The 21,910-nt window shown below is 40.5% G+C and overlaps 1 protein-coding gene across 18 annotated transcripts in view; it reads left to right on the forward strand.

The window, feature by feature from the left end:
* The window catches only part of PTPRD (protein tyrosine phosphatase receptor type D), a 354,453-nt gene that overhangs the window by 321,486 nt on the left and 11,057 nt on the right, over nucleotides 1-21,910 (forward strand). For all 18 annotated transcript variants that reach the window (XM_064290506.1, XM_064290507.1, XM_023545268.2 and 15 more), the window contains 3 exons: nucleotides 19,228-19,513; nucleotides 19,958-20,136; nucleotides 20,748-20,874. In XM_064290506.1, the coding sequence (XP_064146576.1) occupies nucleotides 19,228-19,513; nucleotides 19,958-20,136; nucleotides 20,748-20,874 (592 nt within the window). The remainder of the gene's footprint in view (nucleotides 1-19,227; nucleotides 19,514-19,957; nucleotides 20,137-20,747; nucleotides 20,875-21,910) is intronic.

Here is a 21,910-nt window from a genome sequence, read left to right on the forward strand (position 1 = left end):
ATCACACAGCTGGAAACTGGTGGTGTAGTGGTTAAGGGCTACGGCTAACCGAAAGGTCAGCAGTTCGAATCCACCAGGTGCTCCTTGGAAACTCTATGGGGCAGTTCTACTCTGTCCTATTGGGTTGCTATGAGTCAGAATCGACTCGACAGCAGTGGGTTTTTTGTTTTGTTTTGTTTTTTGACATCATACACCTTGGAGCCCTGGTGGCATAGTGGTTAAGAGCTCGGCTACTAACCAAAAGGTCGGCAGTTCAGATCCACCAGCTGCTCTTAGGAAACCCTATGGGGCAGTTCTACTCTGTCCTGTAGGGTCGCTATGAGTCAGAACTGACTCGATGATACCTGACAACAGTATCACACAGCTTGCAGGCGGAAGAGCCAGTTTCAAATCTCTACAGCCGTGCTCTTTCCGTCGGCCAAGCTGAGTGTCCTAAAACAAGCACATCTCACCCAGACCCCTTTCCCTGTCTTGCTGATGTGAAAACAGAACATTAGTTACCTGGATTTAGTCAGTACTTCAATTTTGTTTCAACAGTTTTAATCAGTTAAAAGTGAACCTTCAAGAAAAAGAAAAAGTGGGGCTTTTAGCTGTGGCAAGCCTTTAATTCCACGGGTGAAAACTGGATTCCTTCTCTGAACTCTGACTTCCAGCCACTAGAGATAGGAGGTCTGAGAATGTATTTAAAATTAAGCATTGCACCTTGCTCACCTAGATCTATGCCTTGCGTGAAGTAGACACTTATTTCATCCACCACCCGCCTGTTAGTTTGTTGTATTGTGGTGGCTTGTGTGTTCCTGTGATGCTGGAAGCTATGCCACCGGAATTTCTAATACTAACAGCAACACTGGTGGTGTACAAGTTCCAGCAGAGCTTCCAGGTTAAGACAGAGTAGAAAGAAAGGCTTGGCAATCTATTTCCAAAAGTTAGCTGATGAAAACCGGATGGCTCAAAACTCCAAAGAACAGTTAGGAACCTTAGAGGGCAGTGAGTTTATGTTAATGGGGGAGGAACAACTCAGAAAAAGGTGACAGTAGTTGCACAACTCCAAGAATGTCATCAATGTCACAGAATTGTACACATAGAAACTAGAATTGGTATATGTTTTTGTTGTGTGTATTCTCAACAACAACAAAAATAAGTAAATTATTTAAAAGATAACCTATGGATCACAACAGAATATTGTCTGATATAGTGCTATAAGTTATAGTGCTAGAAGATGAACCCCCCCCCCCCAGGTTAGAAAGCACTGAAAATACACAGTGAGCACAACAATGGACTCAAGCATACCAGCAATCCTGAAGATGGCACAAGACTGGACAACATTTTGTTCTGTTGTACATGGGGTTGCCTTGAGTTGGAAGCGACTCAACCACAACTAGCAACAAGTATTTGATGGATAAGTGAACATTAGGGTAGTCATATCACAATCCAAAACAACACCGGGAGCAAAACCATGAGAGAATTCTAAATGATGAAATGATCTGTACTCTATAGGTTAAAAAAAAATTCTTAAATGGCAAATGAGTTCCATTTTTACTGGGGTGCTTGAGGGACAGGGAATAGGCTATTGAGAAGATTTTGTGGGTTACCAAGCGCCTGAGGCCTGTAGTATACATTTAGTGTGTCAGGCTTTGTGAGTGTTGAATTGGGGCTTGCATTTTAATTAGCACTGTGCCTGGTATTAATGGGAATGTGAGCTGCATCACTGAGTACTGTCAAGGTAATAAACATCCCATTCCCAACATTTTCCTCCCAATATGAGGTAGATTAATTCTGCGGAGAGAAGCACTTAGTGCCCTCAGAACAGAAAGCACCATAGAGCGTCCCTGGTGTTAAGGAAAAGTTCATTTTCCTTGAATGGGTTCCTGACTAAGGAGCAGTTTGCTCATCCCAGATCATCAACACTCCCTCGGCTTTCAGAAGTGACAGAGAACAAATAAAACGAGCGATTGCTCTTCTCAGATGCACCGTGTTTGCTGCCTATATGGTCTCCAGTGAGTCCAGCCCTCGGTTTTCCCCTCTTTGGGTGGTTCCAGTCCACTAAGGAAGGCGGCTTGGGGTCCCAAAATTGTCCGAAACCCATGAGTGAGGCTGCTGAGGCATTTGATAGAATGAATATTGCCAAGCTGTTCCCACATCTCTTGGGGGACTGCTAGAATGAGACATCGCCTTTGAAGAGAATCTTGCAGGGGAAATAGCTTTGACTTCTACAAGTTAGTATGCCTCTTCTAGTAAAGTTAGGGAAAGCAGTTCTTCCACACCAGTGATTGGTGGGTGAGGAAAAGAATTGCTAAGTCCCCAGAACGAGTCACTGAGTAGTGCAAAGGGCTATCGTGCTGGGCTACTGACTGAGAGGTTGGAGGTTCAAGTTCACCCACAGGCACCTCAAATTAAAGGTCTGGTGATCTACTTCCAAAAAACCAGTGTCTGAAAACTACGGAGAACAGTTTTGTTCTGACATACATGGGTCACCATGAGTCGGAGTCAGCTCAGCAGCAAATGGTATGTCCCCAGAAGCTCTCCCATCCAAGAAAGGGCTATTGAACAGCAAAATAATCCCAGAGTACGCTAGTCCTCCTGACTGATGTCAGTTATGGTGGGCACCTCAGGTTCTATAAATAACATATAAAAAAAAAACAAAAACCTGTTGTCACTGAGTCAAATCCGACTCATGGCAACCCCCTGTGTTACAGGGGAGAACTATCCCACAGAGCTTTCTTAGTTGTCATTTCATGAAAGCAGATCATCAGGCCTTTCTTCCACAGTTGCTGGGTGGGTTTGAACCACCAACCTTTAGCTTAGTAGTTGGGCTCAAACCGTTCGCACCACCCAGGAAAACTTTGTATTATATAGTTTATGTCAAGTCGTTAATCCCGGAATTAGTCCTTGGCCAATTACCTGCCATGCTTATTACTCAAATATAACAGTTTATATGTTTCTTTAATAAAAAGGTTAAATATTCAGATTGCTGCTGCTCATCATCTATATATTTAATGCATTTGAGTATTTTCATATTATTATATTTAATACTATAAACTCTCCCTGCTGTAATTTTCTTTGACCTATGTTGCAGATAGATGCATTGTTTGATCAGTAGAGCTCAATAAATCATTTTAGGCACACGTATTTAGTAAATTGGTTATGTTTTTCCTCCCAGTGTTTCTATGTAATGTACTCTATAAGGGAAAGGAACTCAGCTGCCTTGCAGCTGAGCCTGGCACAAGAGCGATTAGGTTGTATCAGAATGAACAGCTGTCAATAATGAGTTCTGAGTTAAAATCGCTAGCAAAGAAAGGAATATAGACACCTATAGGAAATGTGAAAAATATTTTTATAATCTAATAGCTGAGCTCTAGACAGGGGTCTCACTGAGTTTTCCAAGCTGTACCTGCAATGTATTTTGAAAAACTCCCAGACTGAAAGTACAGTGAAACTCATTGCATAAACTTGGCTGTATCGAATTAAAAAAAAAAAAAAATTGTTGGCTGCCTCTGAACAGTGTGTATTTTGATTTCATGTAATCAGCATGAGAACTTTCTATCTCAAACGATGTTGTTGTGCCTCCTGGTCATAGAATGAAGCTTAAAAGTAGTCCTGTTATCTTCACGTTGTGTCTGTCCCATCAGGGTTCTGTTGCTTGGATATTCTTCTTTCTGTCTTTGGAAAAATACTTTTGGGTCTTATTACAGGGTCTCTGATTTACTTGGATCTGGGGTTGTTTCTTGCAAATAAAACTGGCAAGGTGGGCTTTTGGCATCTGAGTGTTGTTACAAGATAATTCCATAAATTTGCAGATAGTGAAGTGTTTGGTCTTTAAAATAGGCAAACCTTACATTTAATATTTATATATACATGTTGTTGTTAGTTGCCATTGAGTCTGCTCCAGCTCATGGCAACCTTATGTATACGAAAAACCAAACCAGAACTGTTGCAGTTAAGTCAACTCTGAGTCATAGCAACCCTATAGGACAAGAATAGAACTGCCCCACAGAGCTTTCATGGCTGTAATCTTTAAGGAAGCAGACTGCCATAGCTTTCTCCCAAGGGAGCGGCTGGTGGGTCTGAACCACAGACCTTTGGGTTAGCAGCCAAGTGCTTAACAACTGCTCCACCAGGGCTCCTAACATCATGTGTAACAAAACAAAACATTGCCTGGTCCTGCGCCATCTTCATGATGGTTGATATATTTGAGCTCATTGTTGTGACTATGTGTATATGTATATATAGATACACATACAATATATATACACACACAAAAAGGCAGATATGCACATAAATTTTAGCATATTGACCCATTTTTTGCTCTCCTTTACTTATACAGATGTTAGGCATATCCTCTATCCTGGTTATCCAAAGTGTGGTCCGTGGACCACAGGATCAGCATAACTTTGGAGCTTGTTAGAAATGCACATTCTTGGGCCCCAGTCCAGGCCTACTCAGTATCTCTAGGCAGAGCCCACGAATCTTCTCCTGGAGTGTCCCTAGGCCACTCGGACGTGTGTTGTTGTTAGGTGCCGTCAAGTTGATTTCAACTCACAACAACCTCATGTGACAGAGTAGAACTACCCCATAGGGTTTCCTAGACTGCAGTCTTTATGGGAGCAGATCGCCAGGTCTTTCTTCCGTAGAGTGGCTTTTGTGTTCAAAACATCGACTTTTCATTTAGCAGCCAAGCACTTAACCATTACTCCAACAGAGCTCCTACTCTCGGATGTATAATGCACAAACACATGGCAGTACGTTCATTGTATGGTGATTGACATGTATAAGAGGAATCTCTCATTATTTATTCAACTGAATTACGAAATGTTAACTTCCATCCCATTGGTGTGTTCCATTCTCTGTTATTACTTCAGGAGCGTTTTCCATCGTCTTTTATTACCTTAGGAACCCTAAGGGCACAGTGGTTAAGCTAACCAGAAGGTGGATGGTTTGAACCCACCAGCCTCTCTGGGAGAAAGATGTGGCAGCCTGCTTCTCTAAAGATTAAACGATTACTGCCTTGGAAATCCTATGTTCTAGTTCTACTCTGTCGTACAGGGTCTCTATGAGTCAGAATTGATTCTACGGCAGTGGGTTTAGTTTTCTGGTTTTTGGTTATTACCTCGAATTAGAGGAAAACCCTGTACTCTTTACTCCCATCCTCAGAACATGACCAATACGTCATTCTAAATACATTTAATACTAGTTTTCACTAAGTAGTCATCATGTATGCATACCAAACTTACTGAAAGTCATCCACAGGCCAAAGCATTCTGAAAGAGATGGAACTGGCATAAATATAGGTAGTTAATACTTGGCCAGGTGCACCAGACCTATTTTGACAGTGCTTCAAATGCTGCTTAGTTCATTTCTCTGTAGGTGGTTGAATAGAGTGGGGCAGCCAGTGTTTCATAAATAAAGTACAGATACAGGCGCGGCATTCTCTTTTGACCAGCATTGCTGCAGCGTACATTGATAGACTCATGGGCCGGTGTCCACTGGGGAGCTCTGAGGAAAATGTCATCTGTTTTCTGTGAAATTCCCATTGCTGAGGGCAGGAGCTGAGAAACAGGAGAAGTGGACACACATCTCGCCTCTGCTGGTAACAGCCATGTGACCTTCGTGAAATTCCTGACCCTACCTGGGTCTCCGTTTCCTCCTGCAAAAAATGACTCTAAGCGGGCAGGAGAGTTGGAAGAGGCAGTAAGCTATACAGATTTATAAATTCAGACACCTGTCAGTTCAGAAGCCAGATCAGGTTCCTGGGGTCACCAACACAAAGGCCTATTGGAGGTTGACAGGGTGATCTAATAAGTGAAGTGGGCCCTGGGTAAGGCGATAGGTAAATTGATTGAGACTGAGATTCTCACTACCTTATCAAGGCTTGTGGAAGTCGAAGAGAAGGGTCAACCAAAACACAGGGCCTACATATTTGTAACCCCTGCGAAGCCAGTTGCCATGGAGTCAGTGGCGACTCATGGCAACCCCATGTGTGTCAGGGCAGAACTGTGTTCCACATTTTGAAAGGAGAGACAACCTGTGCGTCTTTACATGGCAGGCCTGGTTAACGGTTGTCTGTTCTTTCAAAATACAAATAATTTTGTACCATTCTAAGCAGAAGTTAGAAAATGGACTAAACTGATATGGCCATTTAAAGGAATTTCTCCATGTAAACCAGAGATGGATTGCCCGATAACCAAGGTAGGCATGGGCTTAATTGTGCTTGTTTACTAATATGTAGTGCACAGCTTCACCTGGTTTCACCACATCACCTGGTTAGTCAGCACCTGGTGTGAATGATACAGTAGTGTCTAATATTCCCATTGCATGCTTCCATGGACCTCTATTAAGATTCAGTCAACTACCAATTACAAGGGCCAGCTGAGTCTGTTTGTCTTTGCCTGATGGCCTCCTCAATCCATCTGTAAAATGAGACCTTCTATGGCATATTCAGGTGTTCTTTGTATAAACATATTAGCTTTCTAATTTATCTGGAGCATCACGTTTTAGGAATAATAGGGAATGGGTTTGGCAGATAATGTTGGGATAGAGCCAAGATATGCAGGCGTCTTTAGAGGGTTTATTTTTGAGTCTGCATATTTGGGGTGGGTGCGGGGGTGGAATAGATTTGGCCCATGAAGTCTTAGTTTTTTGAAGGCTTATTCCTTTTAGGAAATTCCCCTTCAGACATCACGGGAAAATAAAATTCCCTGAGGGAGCATGATCTGGGGAGGTTACCCTTGAGATCTTTGTCAGGTCAGGAGCTCCACCCTTATTCTTTGCTTATTCCTGTGGATGACATGTAAACTTCTTTTGATCATTACAGGATGCCATACAAATGTACAGTGCACTTTTACTTTCTAGAGAGATCAAGGTTCCTAGTTGTCTTATCCTAACGGTTGCTACTTTCTAGAGAGATCAAGGTTCCTAGTTGTCTTATCCTAACCGGTGCTTATTCTCTCTCTTTACCAAGCATTCTAATCTATGTGAGAGTTCCTGTCTCCCCCTTCTTTCTGAAACCCACTCCTTAGACGCTGGCACCTGAGAGCAGGGCCAGGTCTTTGCTGTAAAGAGCAGCCAGTGTCACCCGGTCTCCTTCTGAGAATCCATGTCTGAGCCATGGATTTATCCCAAATTAGAGTGAATAGGGTCCCACCTTCTTCCTCTGCCTCCTTGGAGCCTTGGTTGTTTATTAATTTTTAATTATGATTTTTATTACATAAACTGATACATTTTTTATATTTCTTTTTAATTTCCGTTATTACATAATTGTGTTGTCCTTATTTAAAAAAAAAATCAAACACTTCAGCTAACATGAAAGTGCTCCCTACCACCTCCGTCACCAGTTCCCTTCTCCTCTCAGAAGGAACTATTGTGATGATGTGTGTATCTTTCCAGGTCTTTTTTTTTTTTTGCACATGAACATGTGCACATATAGAAATATGTAATCTTACTGCATAGAAATTATAAAATATACGTGGTACCATGATATATATATTGCTTTTCAACATATTTAGGTAGGCTTAACAATGTCTTCAGTCTCTGGGTAGTACAGACTGTTAACGAGCTTGGCTGATAACTGAAAGGTTGGAGGTTCGAGTCCACCCAGAGATACCTCAGAAGAAGGACCTAGTGATCTGCTTCCAAAAAATCAGTCCTAAAAACCCTATAGAGCACAGTTCTGCTCTGTCATACAGGGAGTCGTCGTCATGAGTTGGAGTTGACTCAAGGGCAATTTTTTTTTTTTAACAATGTTTTAGAGATCTTTTGTTCAGTACATGGATTTCCCTCATTCTTTTCAACTACTATACAATATTTGCAGTATTGATGGACCATAGTTTATTAACTATTTCCCTAGTGATAGAAATTGCTTTTCCAGTGAATTTGCTATTTCAAATAATGTTACAATGAAAATTCCTTTCTAAGCTTCTCTGCACATATGTGTAAGTGTATCTCATAGCAGATTGCAAGAAGCACTGTGGCAAAGAATATGTGCATTTGAAATTTTAATGAATACTGCAAGATTGATCTCTGAAACAACTATATTACATAAGCATATAGTCTGTGGCCATTAACCTGCATAAAATCTACTGTGATTCCAATGACAATTTCTTCAAAAATATATTTATTTTTAATTTTTTACTTCATAATAAGATTAAATCTGACATAGCCAGATGAATATTGATATTAAGTAAAAGCATAACTTCTATGAGAATTCTAGGTAAAAGAGATGCTAGAGTTACTAAATTATTTGTGGGTCAGTATTTTATAGAGAAGGAGCCTTGGTGGCACAATGGTTAAGTACTCGCTGATAACTGAAATGTTGGCAGTTCAAATCCACCAATCGCTCCACGGGAGAAAAGACCTGGTGATCTGCTCCCATAAAGATTACAGGCTAGGAAACCCTATGGGGTAGTTCTACTCTGTCCTAAACAGATGGTGTGAGTCTGAATTGACTCAGTGGCACACAACAACAACATTTTAGAGATAGCCCCAAAATTCCAGAGATGCCTAATACTTCTGTATATTAAAATTTTTTTCTATTTTAAAAAACATGAAAGGAGAGTTTCAAAACAGCAGCCTGGTAAGAGTCACATTCACAGTTTTATCAGGATGGTCACCTGATTAATAGACTTCAGTCATAAAACTCAAGCCATTTTCATAGGTGTCTTTCAATTTTTATATACTTGCAGTTCTTAAGCACCCTTCCTGTTACAGCTGGACTGTAATATCCAATCAGATTAGGGCTGATATACATACAAAACACTCACCATGATTTTTGGTCCATATTTTACTGTCTTTGCACACAAGTAAATGGTCTGTGAAATATCTTGATTACATTGTCTTTCTTTGCCAGGTCACTGAAGTATCCATAAAGGGTCAGCATTAAAACTCCACCAGATTAATCAGAAATGCCAACTTTTAAACACATCCCCAGACTGGCATTAGCACAAAATAGCCCTCTTCTGGCTCTTAATTTCTCTTTTTGCACATCACCACCATGTCGCATCACGGGACATTGAGCATATTTCAACTCATGGGACTAACTCAATCGTGTTTTTAGAAATTGAAAACAAATGTTGTAACTGGATGAATGATAATATTGAAGTAATAACAATTTCCTAGTAGGCGTACTTGTCTAATGGACTCCATTGTCTTCCAGCATAACACTGGGATGTCGATCACTCACTGACATTGGGTTTTAATAAAAAAAAAAAGTTGAAGTTTGACAAGTATTTTGTTTGCTGCACAAATTACAACGAAGACAGAGTTCGTTTGTGTTCTGATTCGTGTTAATAGAATCATTGTTCTCAATGGGAGGTAACCTAGAAAGTTGTTTTTAGGTTCAGGGGATAATGAGGACCAACATAATGCTAGACTTAATTTAAAAGTGCTATCTTTTTCCCTTTTGGCAGGAATTTTCTGGAACAGAATAAGTGTACTGAATTGTGCTGGCCTTAAAAAAAAAATCTTTTTTTTTTTCCAGCCTGAAGCATAGGGTTATGCACTCCTTTTTTTAAAGATATTTAGAAAAATCTATCTCCGCGCTTGCCAACTACTCAGACAGAAAACAGATTAAAAATAGGGTGGTTTATCAGTTTTGCTGTTCTTATCATGTTTCAGGTTGAAAGCTGTAGAAATGATGAAAAACAAACAGCACTAAATAGGGTTCTGTCATTATCACTACTTTGGGGAACTGGGTTTCTCCGGATCAAAGAAAAATGTATTTGCTTTGAGAACAACAATCCTTCATGGTGAGAGGTAGACTGCACTCAGATACGACGGGCGGCAAAAGGAGTAAATTGAAGAAGGAAGTAAAATATGCGCTGTTAGTGGAACTTGGGAATTGGAACACAAGAAGGTTGGCATTCTTTTAAAAGCTCTGAATTTTCAAAGTTGAGTTGCTTAAGGAAAAAAATAATGCCTGCAGTTTGTTATCTCTGAGCAACTGAAATAAGCCTAAGTCCGGGTTGTTTCCAACTTACCAAATTATGAGAACACCCTCCATCTTTGTAAACATTTATCAAAGGTATATTCCCATGCTGAGGGCTTAGGAGATGTTCTTCCATATGTCAGGGATCCCAGAGAACGTTTAGTTTTTTAAACTTGTATTTTTTATTTTGCAACTCCAGCTGACGACCTTCAGTTTCATTAGCATGGCAATTACCATGAGAAATAGGCAAAAACAGTAGAGACCAGGAAGCTGCTGGCCTCCCTCTCGAGGATTTTATGAACTGGCATAGGGATAATAATCAGAAAAGAAAAATAAAGTGGTCCCTGAAAAAGGGGGTATAAACTGTCATAGGGATCCAAGGAGGAGTGAATCAAGAGAATGTTGATCAAGAGTGTAGCACTTCAGGTGAGTCTTGAAGGAGGGAAGATGTCAACAGAGATGTTAAGGAGGTAGAAGGACCTGGGAATAAACAAAAGCAAAGAGGTGGGAAAGCTTTACCCTCCCCCCCAAAAAAAAGCCAAACCCATTGCCATCTAGTCAATTCTGACTCATAACAACTCTATAGGATAAGGTAGAACTACCCGTTAGGGGTAGAAGCAAACTGCAACATCTTTCTCCCGCAGAGCAGCTGGTAGGTTCGAACCACCAACCTTTCGGTTAGCAGCAGTGTTTAACCACTAGGCTACGAGAGATCCTTGGGAAAGCTTTAAGCATGTTTAATTTGACTGGAGCTATGGAAAAGACAGGAATCTTGGTAAAAAAAAAAAAAAAATTCCTGAAAGCCATGCAGTTTTAATGCTGAGGCCAGTATCTAAGTGACATCCAGATTAAATGTTTGAACCTCCAAGTTAAAGACAAAAATCTCAGAATTACTTGGGGCAAAAATTACTACTAAAAGAGCAAAAATCAGAATGAACTAAGAATTCTTCAGAATATGAGGACCATGGAGCAATGTACTTAGAGTTTGAGGAGATAAGATTGGAGTCCATTAATTCTGCACACGTGGGGGTCATTCAGTGGTAGAATTCTCGCTTACCATGCAGGAGGCCTCAGTTCAATTCTCAGCCAGTGCTCCTCATGTGTAGCCACCACCTGTCTGTCAGTAGAGGCTTGTGTGTTGCTATGATGCTGAACAGGTTTCAACAGAACTTCTAGACTAAGATAGGCTAAAAAGAAAGACCTGGCAAGTTATTTCCAAAAATCAGCCAATGAGAACCCTTTGGGTCACAGTGGACTGATCTAGAACCAATCGTGGGGATAGAGCAGGCTGGGCAGTGTTTCGTTCCATTGTGCATGGGTTGCCATGAGTCTGGGGGCTAACAACAGCAATTCTGCACGTAGAAAAGTTTCTGTTCATGTGTAAAGGCAAGAGAAAGAATTTCTCAGATACACAAGAAAATAATACCATACATGTATATTTTATATGAAACATTGTTCAAAGGCATATGCCAGCCAACCAAGAACCAAGAGATGTATCAAGAGAAAGAACTCAAGAGTTATTCTAAATAATTGTTGTTAATATGGTTATAAATTTAATAAATATGTTAAAAATAGTCCCTGAAATAGAGAAAAACTGTGCAGAATGTACCCTCTTTGCCTCCCTGCCATCTAACTACCCTGGTTTTCTTTCAGTTATTCAAATATGCTAAGCTGTTTTCCATTCCAGGGCCTTTCTTTGGGATATCCTCTGTCTGCAAAAGCTTTTCTAACCCATCTTCACTGAGCTAACAGTTACTCATCCTTTAGGTATCAATTTAAAGAACACTTTCTCTCAGACTCTCTGCCAGCATCCTACACATTTACTGCACAGCCATTGTTGAGATTTGTAATTATATGTTTATTCATGCGATTGCTCGTTTAACAGCTAATTCCCCCAACTAAATTGTAATCTCCATGAGTTAAGAATCGTTTTTGTTTTGCTCATTGCTTCCACTGTCTTAACATGATAGGCACTTAGTAAATATTTGTAGAATCATAGCCTACTGAGTCTTGTGGAAGTGTATACAGCAAATGTGGATGAAAGAACACCTTCCTGTCTGTCCTTGGACGATAAGGATGGATTACGAAAGCAGTCAGTGTATGCTGGTTAAATATGTAACAATAAGCCATCTGAAAAAAAATTGTAGCATTTACCAATTCCCTTGGTGTAAATACTCCCACTGTGGCTGGGTTGAAGCTACAAACATGAAGTCACTGAATGCAAAGCTGGGAAGAGATGCATAGTAACAAACCGTTATATACTGTTTTCACCTCAGGAGCATAGATGATAGTAAAATAATTAGTAAGTAATAAGCTTTGAATATGTATTACCTTTATGTTTACTATAATTATTTAATTATAAGCTTATATAATTTGATTTAAATAATGGCTAGCAACCTGGCAAACAGAATTCCCAAAAATTTTAACAATTAATGTTTGCTGACTCCTGCACCCATACCACAGGTGGATAATTGAATAGGATTGTGGGGTTGAATCCATAGAAATTTATAACTTGTACAGGATAAGATGCGAAAGAGCCCAAGATGATTCTTACACATTTTAGACCTGAGTATCTAGGAGGCTGAGGGAGAGGAGACTGGGGAGAAGGTGCCAATGAAGCTTGGAACCTTTTTATTTCTAAGGAAACTTGAGGACTGTTTGAAATGCCAGTCTCCACTTGAGCTCAAAGAGAGGGCTATCACTTCAGGAGTCATGTGTTTGGAGACTGTTACTGAAGGGTGAGGGGGAATGAGAGAACGAAGGATGGAACTTGGGGTCACTGTCTGCACTTTGGGGTGAGTAGAGGTAGGCAAATTAGAGAAGGAGACCCAGACAGAACAATCCAGAGAAATGAGAGGATCATCGCAAAGGCATCGAATGAAAAAACAGGTTATTGATGAGGCACAGTCTGAAGGGGTGGTGGTAGGTTTCTGAAGATGCCATTCAGAGTTCAACTTTCATTTTGGCTTCCAACTTGATAGAAATTCTACCCTGTCACAGGATCAATAGAACCTTGACATGCAAGCCAGAATTCCTATTGGCTAATTTCATGTACTGTCATGTTTCCCACCACTCTTCTGTCAGTTTGTCATACTGCGGTGGCTTATGTGATGCTGAAAGCTATGCCCCCAGAATTTCAAGTATCAGTGGGGTTACCCATGGTGGGCAGATTTCAGTGGTGCTCCAGACCAAGACTAGGGAAAATGTCTTGTAGACCTTAAAAAAAAAAAAAAAAAAATGAAAATTAGCCAATGAAAGCCTTATGGATCACAACAGAATATTGTTTGTAATAGTACTGGAAGATGAGACCAGTACTAATTTGGAAGACACTAACAGTGGCCTCAGTAATGGACTTGAGAATATCAAGACTCATGAAGATGGTGAGGGACTGGGCAACATTTCATTCTTTTACACATAAGGTCACCATGAGTTAGAGCAGACTGGAAAACAGCTACCAACAACAATGTGTTTAGCAATTGTTGCTGATCCAAATGGCAGAAAGCAATGTGAAGCAGGGACAGTGCTGTGGAATGTGGTTATAAATTTTAATATCCTAGCACCTGTAGTTGAATCCCACTCTGCACCTTCCCATAAGCTGTATGACTTCAGGGCAGTTCCCAAATACTATGAAATCGGAGATGGGGAAAGAAACTGACGTTTACCCAAGGCCCCCAGGGCGACAAACTCTGTGGTGAGAAAGCTCTTCACTGCCATCTCGTTTATCATGCCATTTTATGGGAAAGCAGAAAGTTCCTTAAAACATAGGGCATTATTTCTTAGAAATAGCAGAAAGGGGAGAGTAGCTTGGAGAGGTAGATTAAAGCAAGATTTTAAAAGCCGAATCTCAAAATGATCCAGCAATGATTCTACCATAATTTTCCCAGGGTTATATTGGCATTCTTTGTTGTCAGCTTCAGAGGTGGAATTTAAAAATGCAGTTTCTACCTACAAAGACCTGCCACTTCTTTGAGGCTATTTCCTCCCCCTTTTTCTGATTCATAGTATTTGGGAACTACCCTCAGGTCATACAGCTAATGGAAAGTGGCAGAGCAGAGATTCAACTACAGGTGTTGAGATGCTAAACATAAAGGTATGTTTGCAAAACACTTAGTATGTTTAGTTAAGCCTCAAGTCTTACTAGATAATAAGCCTTTCTAGGTAATTAGATAGGAACACTGGTGACGGAGCAGTTAAGCGCTTGGCTGCTAGCAGAAAGGTTGGCGGTTCAAACCTACCCAGTGGCTCCATGGGAGGAAGACCAGGCGATGTGCTACTGTGAAGATTACTGCCTCAGAAACCCTGCGGGCCAGTTCTGCTCTGTCACATACGGTGGCTATGAGTTGAAATCAATGCAAGAGCACCTAACAACAAGATAAGTAGCTGAACTTAATTATCGCTATTGCAATTTAATAAGAAGGGAAGAGGTTAAGTGACTTTCCAAGGTCACTCAGTCAGCGGTATCTGGAAAATATGTTTTGAGCCTTATTGCTTTGCTCCAAACTAAATTGTTGTTAGGTGCCATGGAGTCAGCACCGACTCATAGCAACCCTGTATACAACAGAATGAAAGAAATACTGCTGGTCCTGCACCATTCTCACAGTCATTGTTATGCCTGGGCCCATTGTTGCAGCCACTGTGCCAACCCATCTTTAAGAGACACGTCTACTATTTAAAGCCCCAAAGAGTTCTTCACCCAGAGAAGCGGTAACGTATAGTTTCCAAAGGCCAGCTCCTTCACTGTCTTCCATAAAAACAGCAAGATTGGGCAAGTTAAAACTAGTTTCTCTTTTCAAGGAAGAAAAACAAAATTTTTGCTCAATTAACAGTCTCTCTCCTTTTATTCTCTTTTCCCCCCACTTCATGATTTAGACTCAGGCATGCATTTGATTCTTTTCCTCCTTCATTTTTTGGGGGGAGAAATGCATCGTCACCCTCATAAAGAGGTTGATATTGTTTGGAGCTCTAGTTATTCCTACCAGTTTTGCAAGATCCTGGAGTATGTTTCCTCTGGAAGATAGAAACATGCATCATCCAGACATTTGAATGGTCCCTGATGCATGTTTTGTGAAACCATCCCTGCCATCTTCTAGAATTGATGAGATATATGGGGCTCAGTTGTAGGGCATGCAGTGTGGTTTCCGCTGGGAAGAATTGCATCAAGATGTGTCCAATTAGAAGCAACGCACAATTACAATGAAGACAATTTGGAGAAACAAAACAGGAAAAATAGGAAGAGAGATGTTAGTCGTAGTCTTAGAACCTGCCAAATATGGGGACTGCTTCCCTTTCCCAGGTTAAGTCTTAAATTCTTTTAATTGCAACGTGATGGTGCTCTCAGGAAACCAAGACACCGAGACTAATCAAAGCATTTTTCCTGTCTCCCTTCTCCCTAGCAGGCACTACGCAGAGCAGTCGTCACATACTGCCTGCATCCTTCCAGCCCTTGGTCGAATGTAGTATTTCTTTGACTAACTGAAGAGGCTTGGTTCCTAAGTAGGCTTCCCTTTCCCGGATGAGCTGCTCATTGAATTTGGCCTCTCACGCCGATCACTAAATCACTCACTTATTACCACAAATGTTATTGAGCACTTATTGCATGTTTTGGTAAAGAGCACACAAAGATGACAAAAAATACAGTTCCTGCTCTCGAGGTGATGATGGAGATCCCCACCAGACTAATTAATAATATTATGCAGCTGGGACTATGTTGTTACGTTGCTGTCAAGTTGGCTCTGGCTCACGAAGACTTTTATATAACAGAAGGAAACATTGCCCAGTCTCGTGCCATCTTCACAATCATTGGTATGCCGGAGTCTGTAGTTGTGGCTACTCTGTATTTTGAATACCGCCCAATCTAAGGGGCTCATCTTCCAGCGCTATATTGGAAAAGATTCTATTATGAGCTGTAAGATTTTCATTGGCTAATTTTCTAAAGGAGATCACCAGGCCTTTCTTCCTAGTCTGTCTTAGTCTGGAAACTCCACTGAAACCTGTCCAACGTGGACGACCCTGCTGGTTTTTAAAATGCCAGTGACATAGATTCCAGCATCATAGCAACATGCAAGCCCCCACTGTAGGACAAAGTGACAGATGAGTGGTGAGACTGGGACTGTAGTAGCAGGTTCTTGAGGCATCAAGCCATCTGGGGCAGCAGGTGATGAACCCTGCCTGGGGGAAGAGAGTGTCAGGGAAGACATGCCATCTGTCATGTCTATTGAGTAGAACAAGCTCAATAAACTAGTACCCCATGCACTGGAACCACCAGTCCAGCAGAGCCGTATATTAACACTTACATCAGGTTTCTGATGGGTTCCACGCTGAGGCATGTGCCATCATTGCTAAGACTTTTTCCCAGAAGTCTTTTGCCTGACATCTCAATGCCATCTCAGTTAAAGGGCTTAGATCTTGAATAGAGTCTTAGAATCTGTACCCAGAGGCCTGCTGGTACAGGATATATGGAAGTAAGCAATTTTAAAGTAGTAAGAAAGATTAAAGTAGTGGTTATATTAAATTCCCACTTAACCATGTCTACAAACCACAGGGCTCTTGTATGGAGGGTGCATTTGATCTACACTGTTCAAACCAAAAAAAGAAACCTTTGCCGTTGAGTGAATTCCAACTCGTAGCAACTTTATAGGACAAAGTAGAATTGCCCCATAGGCTGGTGGATTCAAATTGCCAACCTCTTGGTTAGCAGCCTAGCTCTTAACCTCTGAGCCACCAGGGCTCCCTACACTGTTCAGTAGTTAAATAAAGATATCATTTTGTTAAATAAAAAACTCTCTTACCACTCTGTAGCCACTTGCCAGAGAGAACTTGACATTTCATTTGAGACAGGCTCCCTGGTGCTCATTAAACTCACTCAGTTTGGACTTCTGATACATTCCTTGCACAAGTGTCCCACCAGGTCAATGGAAAAGTTTCATATGTAGTTCTCAGAGCCAGCACTTTGATGATGAAAGCCGTTCCCTTCTCTTTTGCTGTTCCAGCTTCCTAAATTCCCCGTCCTTCAAGTCCCTGTTCAAATGCTACATCATCCACGAAACCAATACATCCTCTTCTTTCTTGTGTTAAAAATATTTATGTAAAAATCTTATCTCCATTGATAGACTCTGAGCTCTTTAAAGGTTTGTCTTGGTTACCTAGTGTTGCTGTAGCAGAAATACCACAAGTGGGTGGCTTTAAAGAACAGAAATTTATTTTCTTATAGTTCAGAAGACTGGAAGTCCAGATTCATCATATGGCTCTAGGGGGGAGGCCCTTCCTTGTCTATTTCAGCTTCTAGCAGCTGGCAGCCCTTGGAGTTCCTGGCCTTGTACGTTCATCCTCCTCCACAGCCATTGGATTGAGTCTGTCCCTTCCCGTATGTACTCACTTGTCTGTTTATGTTGCTTCTCACAACTCAGAAGTGATTAGGTTTAGGACACACCCTACATTGATAGGGCCTCATTAACATAACAAAGAAAACCTTATTTCCAGACACCATTACATCCACAGGTATAGAGATTAGGATTTCAACACATATTTTGGGGGGGACATAATTCATAACAAGGTTGGATCCAAGTCATCTTTTTTGTTGTATCCCCCATTTCACTTTGGAAAGTACTTCATTGTTCATTAAATGAAGAGATGAAGAGAGGTTGGATGGATGGACAGATAGATGGGTGGGTGGGTGGATCAATGGATGGGTAGATGTGTAGATGGATGTATGGTGGGGCGGGCATATGAACGGATGGGCGAATGGACAGACAGATAAATATATAGATACATAAATGACAGGAAACTGTGCAATATATTGAATGAAAGAGACTATCTGTTGCTTGGTCCTTAAGGTGGTAATAGATACCTATTCCTGTTGATTATGTGTTTACCAGCCAGGCAAACATCCCATGATCAGGAGGAAAAAAATGTTTTGGATTGAACCTTACTTGACACATAAATGGACTCAGCCTGAAGTATTTGATACATTGTAAACTCTCAGGTTTATCTTGAGATTGTAAGGACACAGATGTGTTATTTTCTTAGTATTCTTTTCAAGACTCGGGGAAATTCCAGTGTTTCAACCACCTGCCTCTGTAATCCAGTTCAGTAAATTAGATTGTCCCCTTGGAACTACAGATATTGTCCAGCCATTGTGCTCTGCTGACTCTCTCACCGCCTCTCCTTTGAATCAGTTTCCACCAACTGGAAAATGACCCATAAGTCCCGAGGTAATGGAGTTTAAAAAACGCCTCAGAGCTTTTTCAGTAACAAAGATTGAGGCTTTTCCTTTCCCCCACAGAATACTTGAATTTCACCTGGAATTTTAAAATGCCTTCAACTCTAAAAGGAAAGGGAGTGAAAACAGGGAACACGCCCATAGCCCCTAGTGATGGCTTTTTACTATGTATTTCTTTCCATTGAGAATACCCTGCACTATTTTAAGTGTGCCACAACATTTTAATATTCTAAATTATACACTTCCCACTACGTTGGTTTTAGAACTTTTTTGCCGAGTTTTATCATATGAAAAGTTTCAAGGTGAGTGATTTACTAGATTTTTCTTTGTAAATGGAACCAAAATAGACTAAGTTTAAAAAAAAATAGCTTAGTTAGATCTTGATCTATGTTTTTATATGCTTTCTAAATAGGAACAGCATAACTTTGTATTTTTTCATAGTTGTTTTCAAACTAATGTCCATGTTGTATTGTGTGATGAAAGGTATAGTAATTGATACTTTTATATCTGAAACCCAACTAATTTTACTGAGTTTCTTGTTCCCTTTACACTCTGATTATGTTGACTTGGTAACACTTTTGACTTCAGAGTGCTCCAAAATCATCTCAGTAGCTATGTGAGTAGAATTCAGCATACTTGTGGCACAGGAGCCCTGGTGGTACAGTGGTTAAGAGCTCGGCTGCAGACCAAAAGGTTGGCAGTTGAACTCGCTGGAAACCCTGTGGGGCAGTTCTCTTCTGTCTGATAGGGTGACTATGAGTCAGAATCAACTGGACAGCAACAGGTTTTATAAAACAAAGGGTCAGTGAAAACAAGAGACCCTCAATGAGATGGATTGGCACAGTGGCTACCACACTGGGCTCAAACATAGCAGTGCTTGTAAGGATGGCACAGGGCCAGACAAAGTTTCATTCTGTTGTACGTAAGGTCACCATGAATCGGAGCAGACTACATGACACCTAACAGCAACAACAACTGACAACAATTGGTGTAAAAGCAATTAACACGATTTATCAAAATAGTATTATTATGGATTGGTTTCCTGCTTGGTTGACTTGGGCTTTTCTTTTCTCATTTGTTTTCCTTGTAGTGCGGGAGTTGGCCGGACCGGTTGTTTCATCGTAATAGATGCCATGCTAGAAAGAATAAAACATGAAAAAACTGTAGATATTTATGGCCATGTAACTTTAATGAGAGCCCAGAGGAATTACATGGTTCAAACAGAAGACCAGTATATCTTTATCCACGATGCGCTGTTAGAAGCAGTGACTTGTGGAAATACCGAAGTGCCAGCAAGAAACTTGTATGCCTACATTCAGAAGCTGACACAAATAGAAACAGGAGAGAATGTCACAGGAATGGAGCTTGAATTTAAGGTATGGCATTGGATGCAGTGTACTCACGGAAGAGCAAGTCATTCTGGGATAGTCTTGGAGTAGTGCCTGTATTTTCGTAACCTTTGAGCTTTGTGAAACAAAGGCCAAGATTCACTTGACCTTCTCCTCAGGTGTCGATTATAAAGGGCTTTCTTCCTCTTTCTTCTCTTCTCTTCTTTACTTCCTAACAATACCTTGAGCTTTTTTGTAGCTCTTTTGTATCTGAATGTAAATGGAGAGATCACACTCGCAGGACATAATATTTAAAAATTCGATAGGTTATATGGAGACATTAGGAGGAAGTGAAAGGCCGTGCAGTTGGAATAGTCATTCGTTCCAAAGGGAACAAAAGATTTATATCTGAAAGGAAATCTTGGGTGCATTGCATTTAAACCAGAAGCTAAAATTATCTTTGTTGGATTTTTCCTTTCGTCCATTCAACAGCGTCTAGCCAGCTCTAAAGCTCACACCTCAAGATTCATCAGTGCCAATCTTCCATGTAATAAATTCAAAAATCGCCTTGTTAATATTATGCCATATGAATCCACAAGGGTATGCCTGCAGCCTATCCGAGGAGTAGAAGGATCCGATTACATCAATGCCAGCTTTATTGATGGATACAGGTATATACACTAGCTCCCTGGACAGTCCAAAGCTTTGATATTTACATGCAACCTAGTTTCATAACCGGAATGAGTTCCATCTCAGTTCAAAGCCATTTTCTCTCTGCATAGGTCAGCTTTCAGTCTCTTGGTATTTGACTTTATTACTTTGGATAGGAGAAAGAAGAAGCACTCACAGGGTTTTTGATCTGTCTTGGCACTCTTCTTTCAGAAGCCATTTGGATGTGGGAGGGGTTAATAAAGACACTGTTCTGTAACACGTTTCATAAATTTAATAGATTGTGTGAGGGTCATTTCTGGAAAATGAAGCCACACAACTAAGTGTTAAGTGATTTGTGTGACACGTGAAATTGAGCTATTAGCGTTGCACTAAAATTTAAATACTAATGATGAGGAGGTACATCATAATATTAACAAAGCAATTTCTTTTCCAAAGTCCCCAAAATCTTTTAAATGCTGTAGTTTGATTAAACAGGCTTCAGCGGAATTGACTGCAATTGCATTAATAGTAAAGCTTAATTTTTTTTTTAATGGATTGATGTTTACATCCCAAACATAAGCCTTTGCATGGTCTCTGGGTGCTCTAATATGCTGTTCTTATTCTAATTCAGACAACAGAAAGCCTACATCGCTACCCAGGGGCCCTTGGCAGAGACCACAGAAGACTTCTGGCGCATGCTCTGGGAACACAATTCCACCATTGTTGTAATGCTCACCAAGCTTCGCGAGATGGGCAGAGTGAGTGTATTGCACTTTTAAGCATGTTTCCTCATAAGATGCTCACCCCATGGAGAAATGGGGATTTCATTGCAATAACCCAAGTACTGTTGTCATTTCTTGAAGGTGCAGAATATTCTGGGCACAGTCTGGGCTATTGCTCTTTGTTGGTTTCTAATTTATAAATTCACTTCTTTTTTTTTTAATGATTAATTTTTGTTGTTTCAAGAACATATACACAGCAGAACATACACCAATTCAACAGTTTCTACACATACAATTCAGTGATTGATTACATTCTTCAAGTTGTACAATAGTTGTCACCCACCTTTCCTGAATTATTCCTCCTCATTAACATAAATTCATTGCCCCCTAAGCTTTCTGTCTAACCTTTCAAGCTGCTGTTATCAATTTGACCCCATATGGATAGTTCTTTAAAAGAACACAATGCTCAAGGCAGACATGTTTTACTAATTAAGCTAAACTATTCTTTGATTTAAAGACTCAGGATATTTTTGGTTCAAGGTTTAAAGATTATCTCGGCAATACTTTCAGGGGTTTATCTAGCCTCAGTGGCTCCAGAAAGTCTGGATTCAGTGAGAATTTGAAATTCTTTTCCATACTTTCCCCCTTTTGATCAGGATACTTCTATATAATCTTTGATCAAAACATTCAGTAATGGTAGCCAGGCATCATTCAATACTGGTCTCAAAGGAAGTAGTTGTTCATGGAGGCAGTTACGCACAAGTTACATTTCCTTCTCCTATGCCTAACATATCATTTAATTTGCAGCTATTGAAGAAAAATCTACTGCTTTGTTTCCAGTGAAACACAATCATAAAAAAAAAAAAAAAACATAGAGACAGATAAATAGGCAGGTGCCCTGTTTTACTCATAGCCCAACCTCTGGTGTATTCTTATTTCCCTTCACCGTAGACAGTGTGGAGTTGCATGAGCAAATGTGCCATCACCTCTCTTTGTAAAGGAGCTTCCTTTCATCCCTGAGGCAAATTCTTACTTGCCCACCTTTCTCGCCCAGTTGAGTGAAGTGTTTGAA

The sequence above is a fragment of the Loxodonta africana genome, chromosome 9, assembly GCF_030014295.1.
Source record: "Loxodonta africana isolate mLoxAfr1 chromosome 9, mLoxAfr1.hap2, whole genome shotgun sequence".
Lineage (NCBI taxonomy): Eukaryota > Metazoa > Chordata > Mammalia > Proboscidea > Elephantidae > Loxodonta > Loxodonta africana.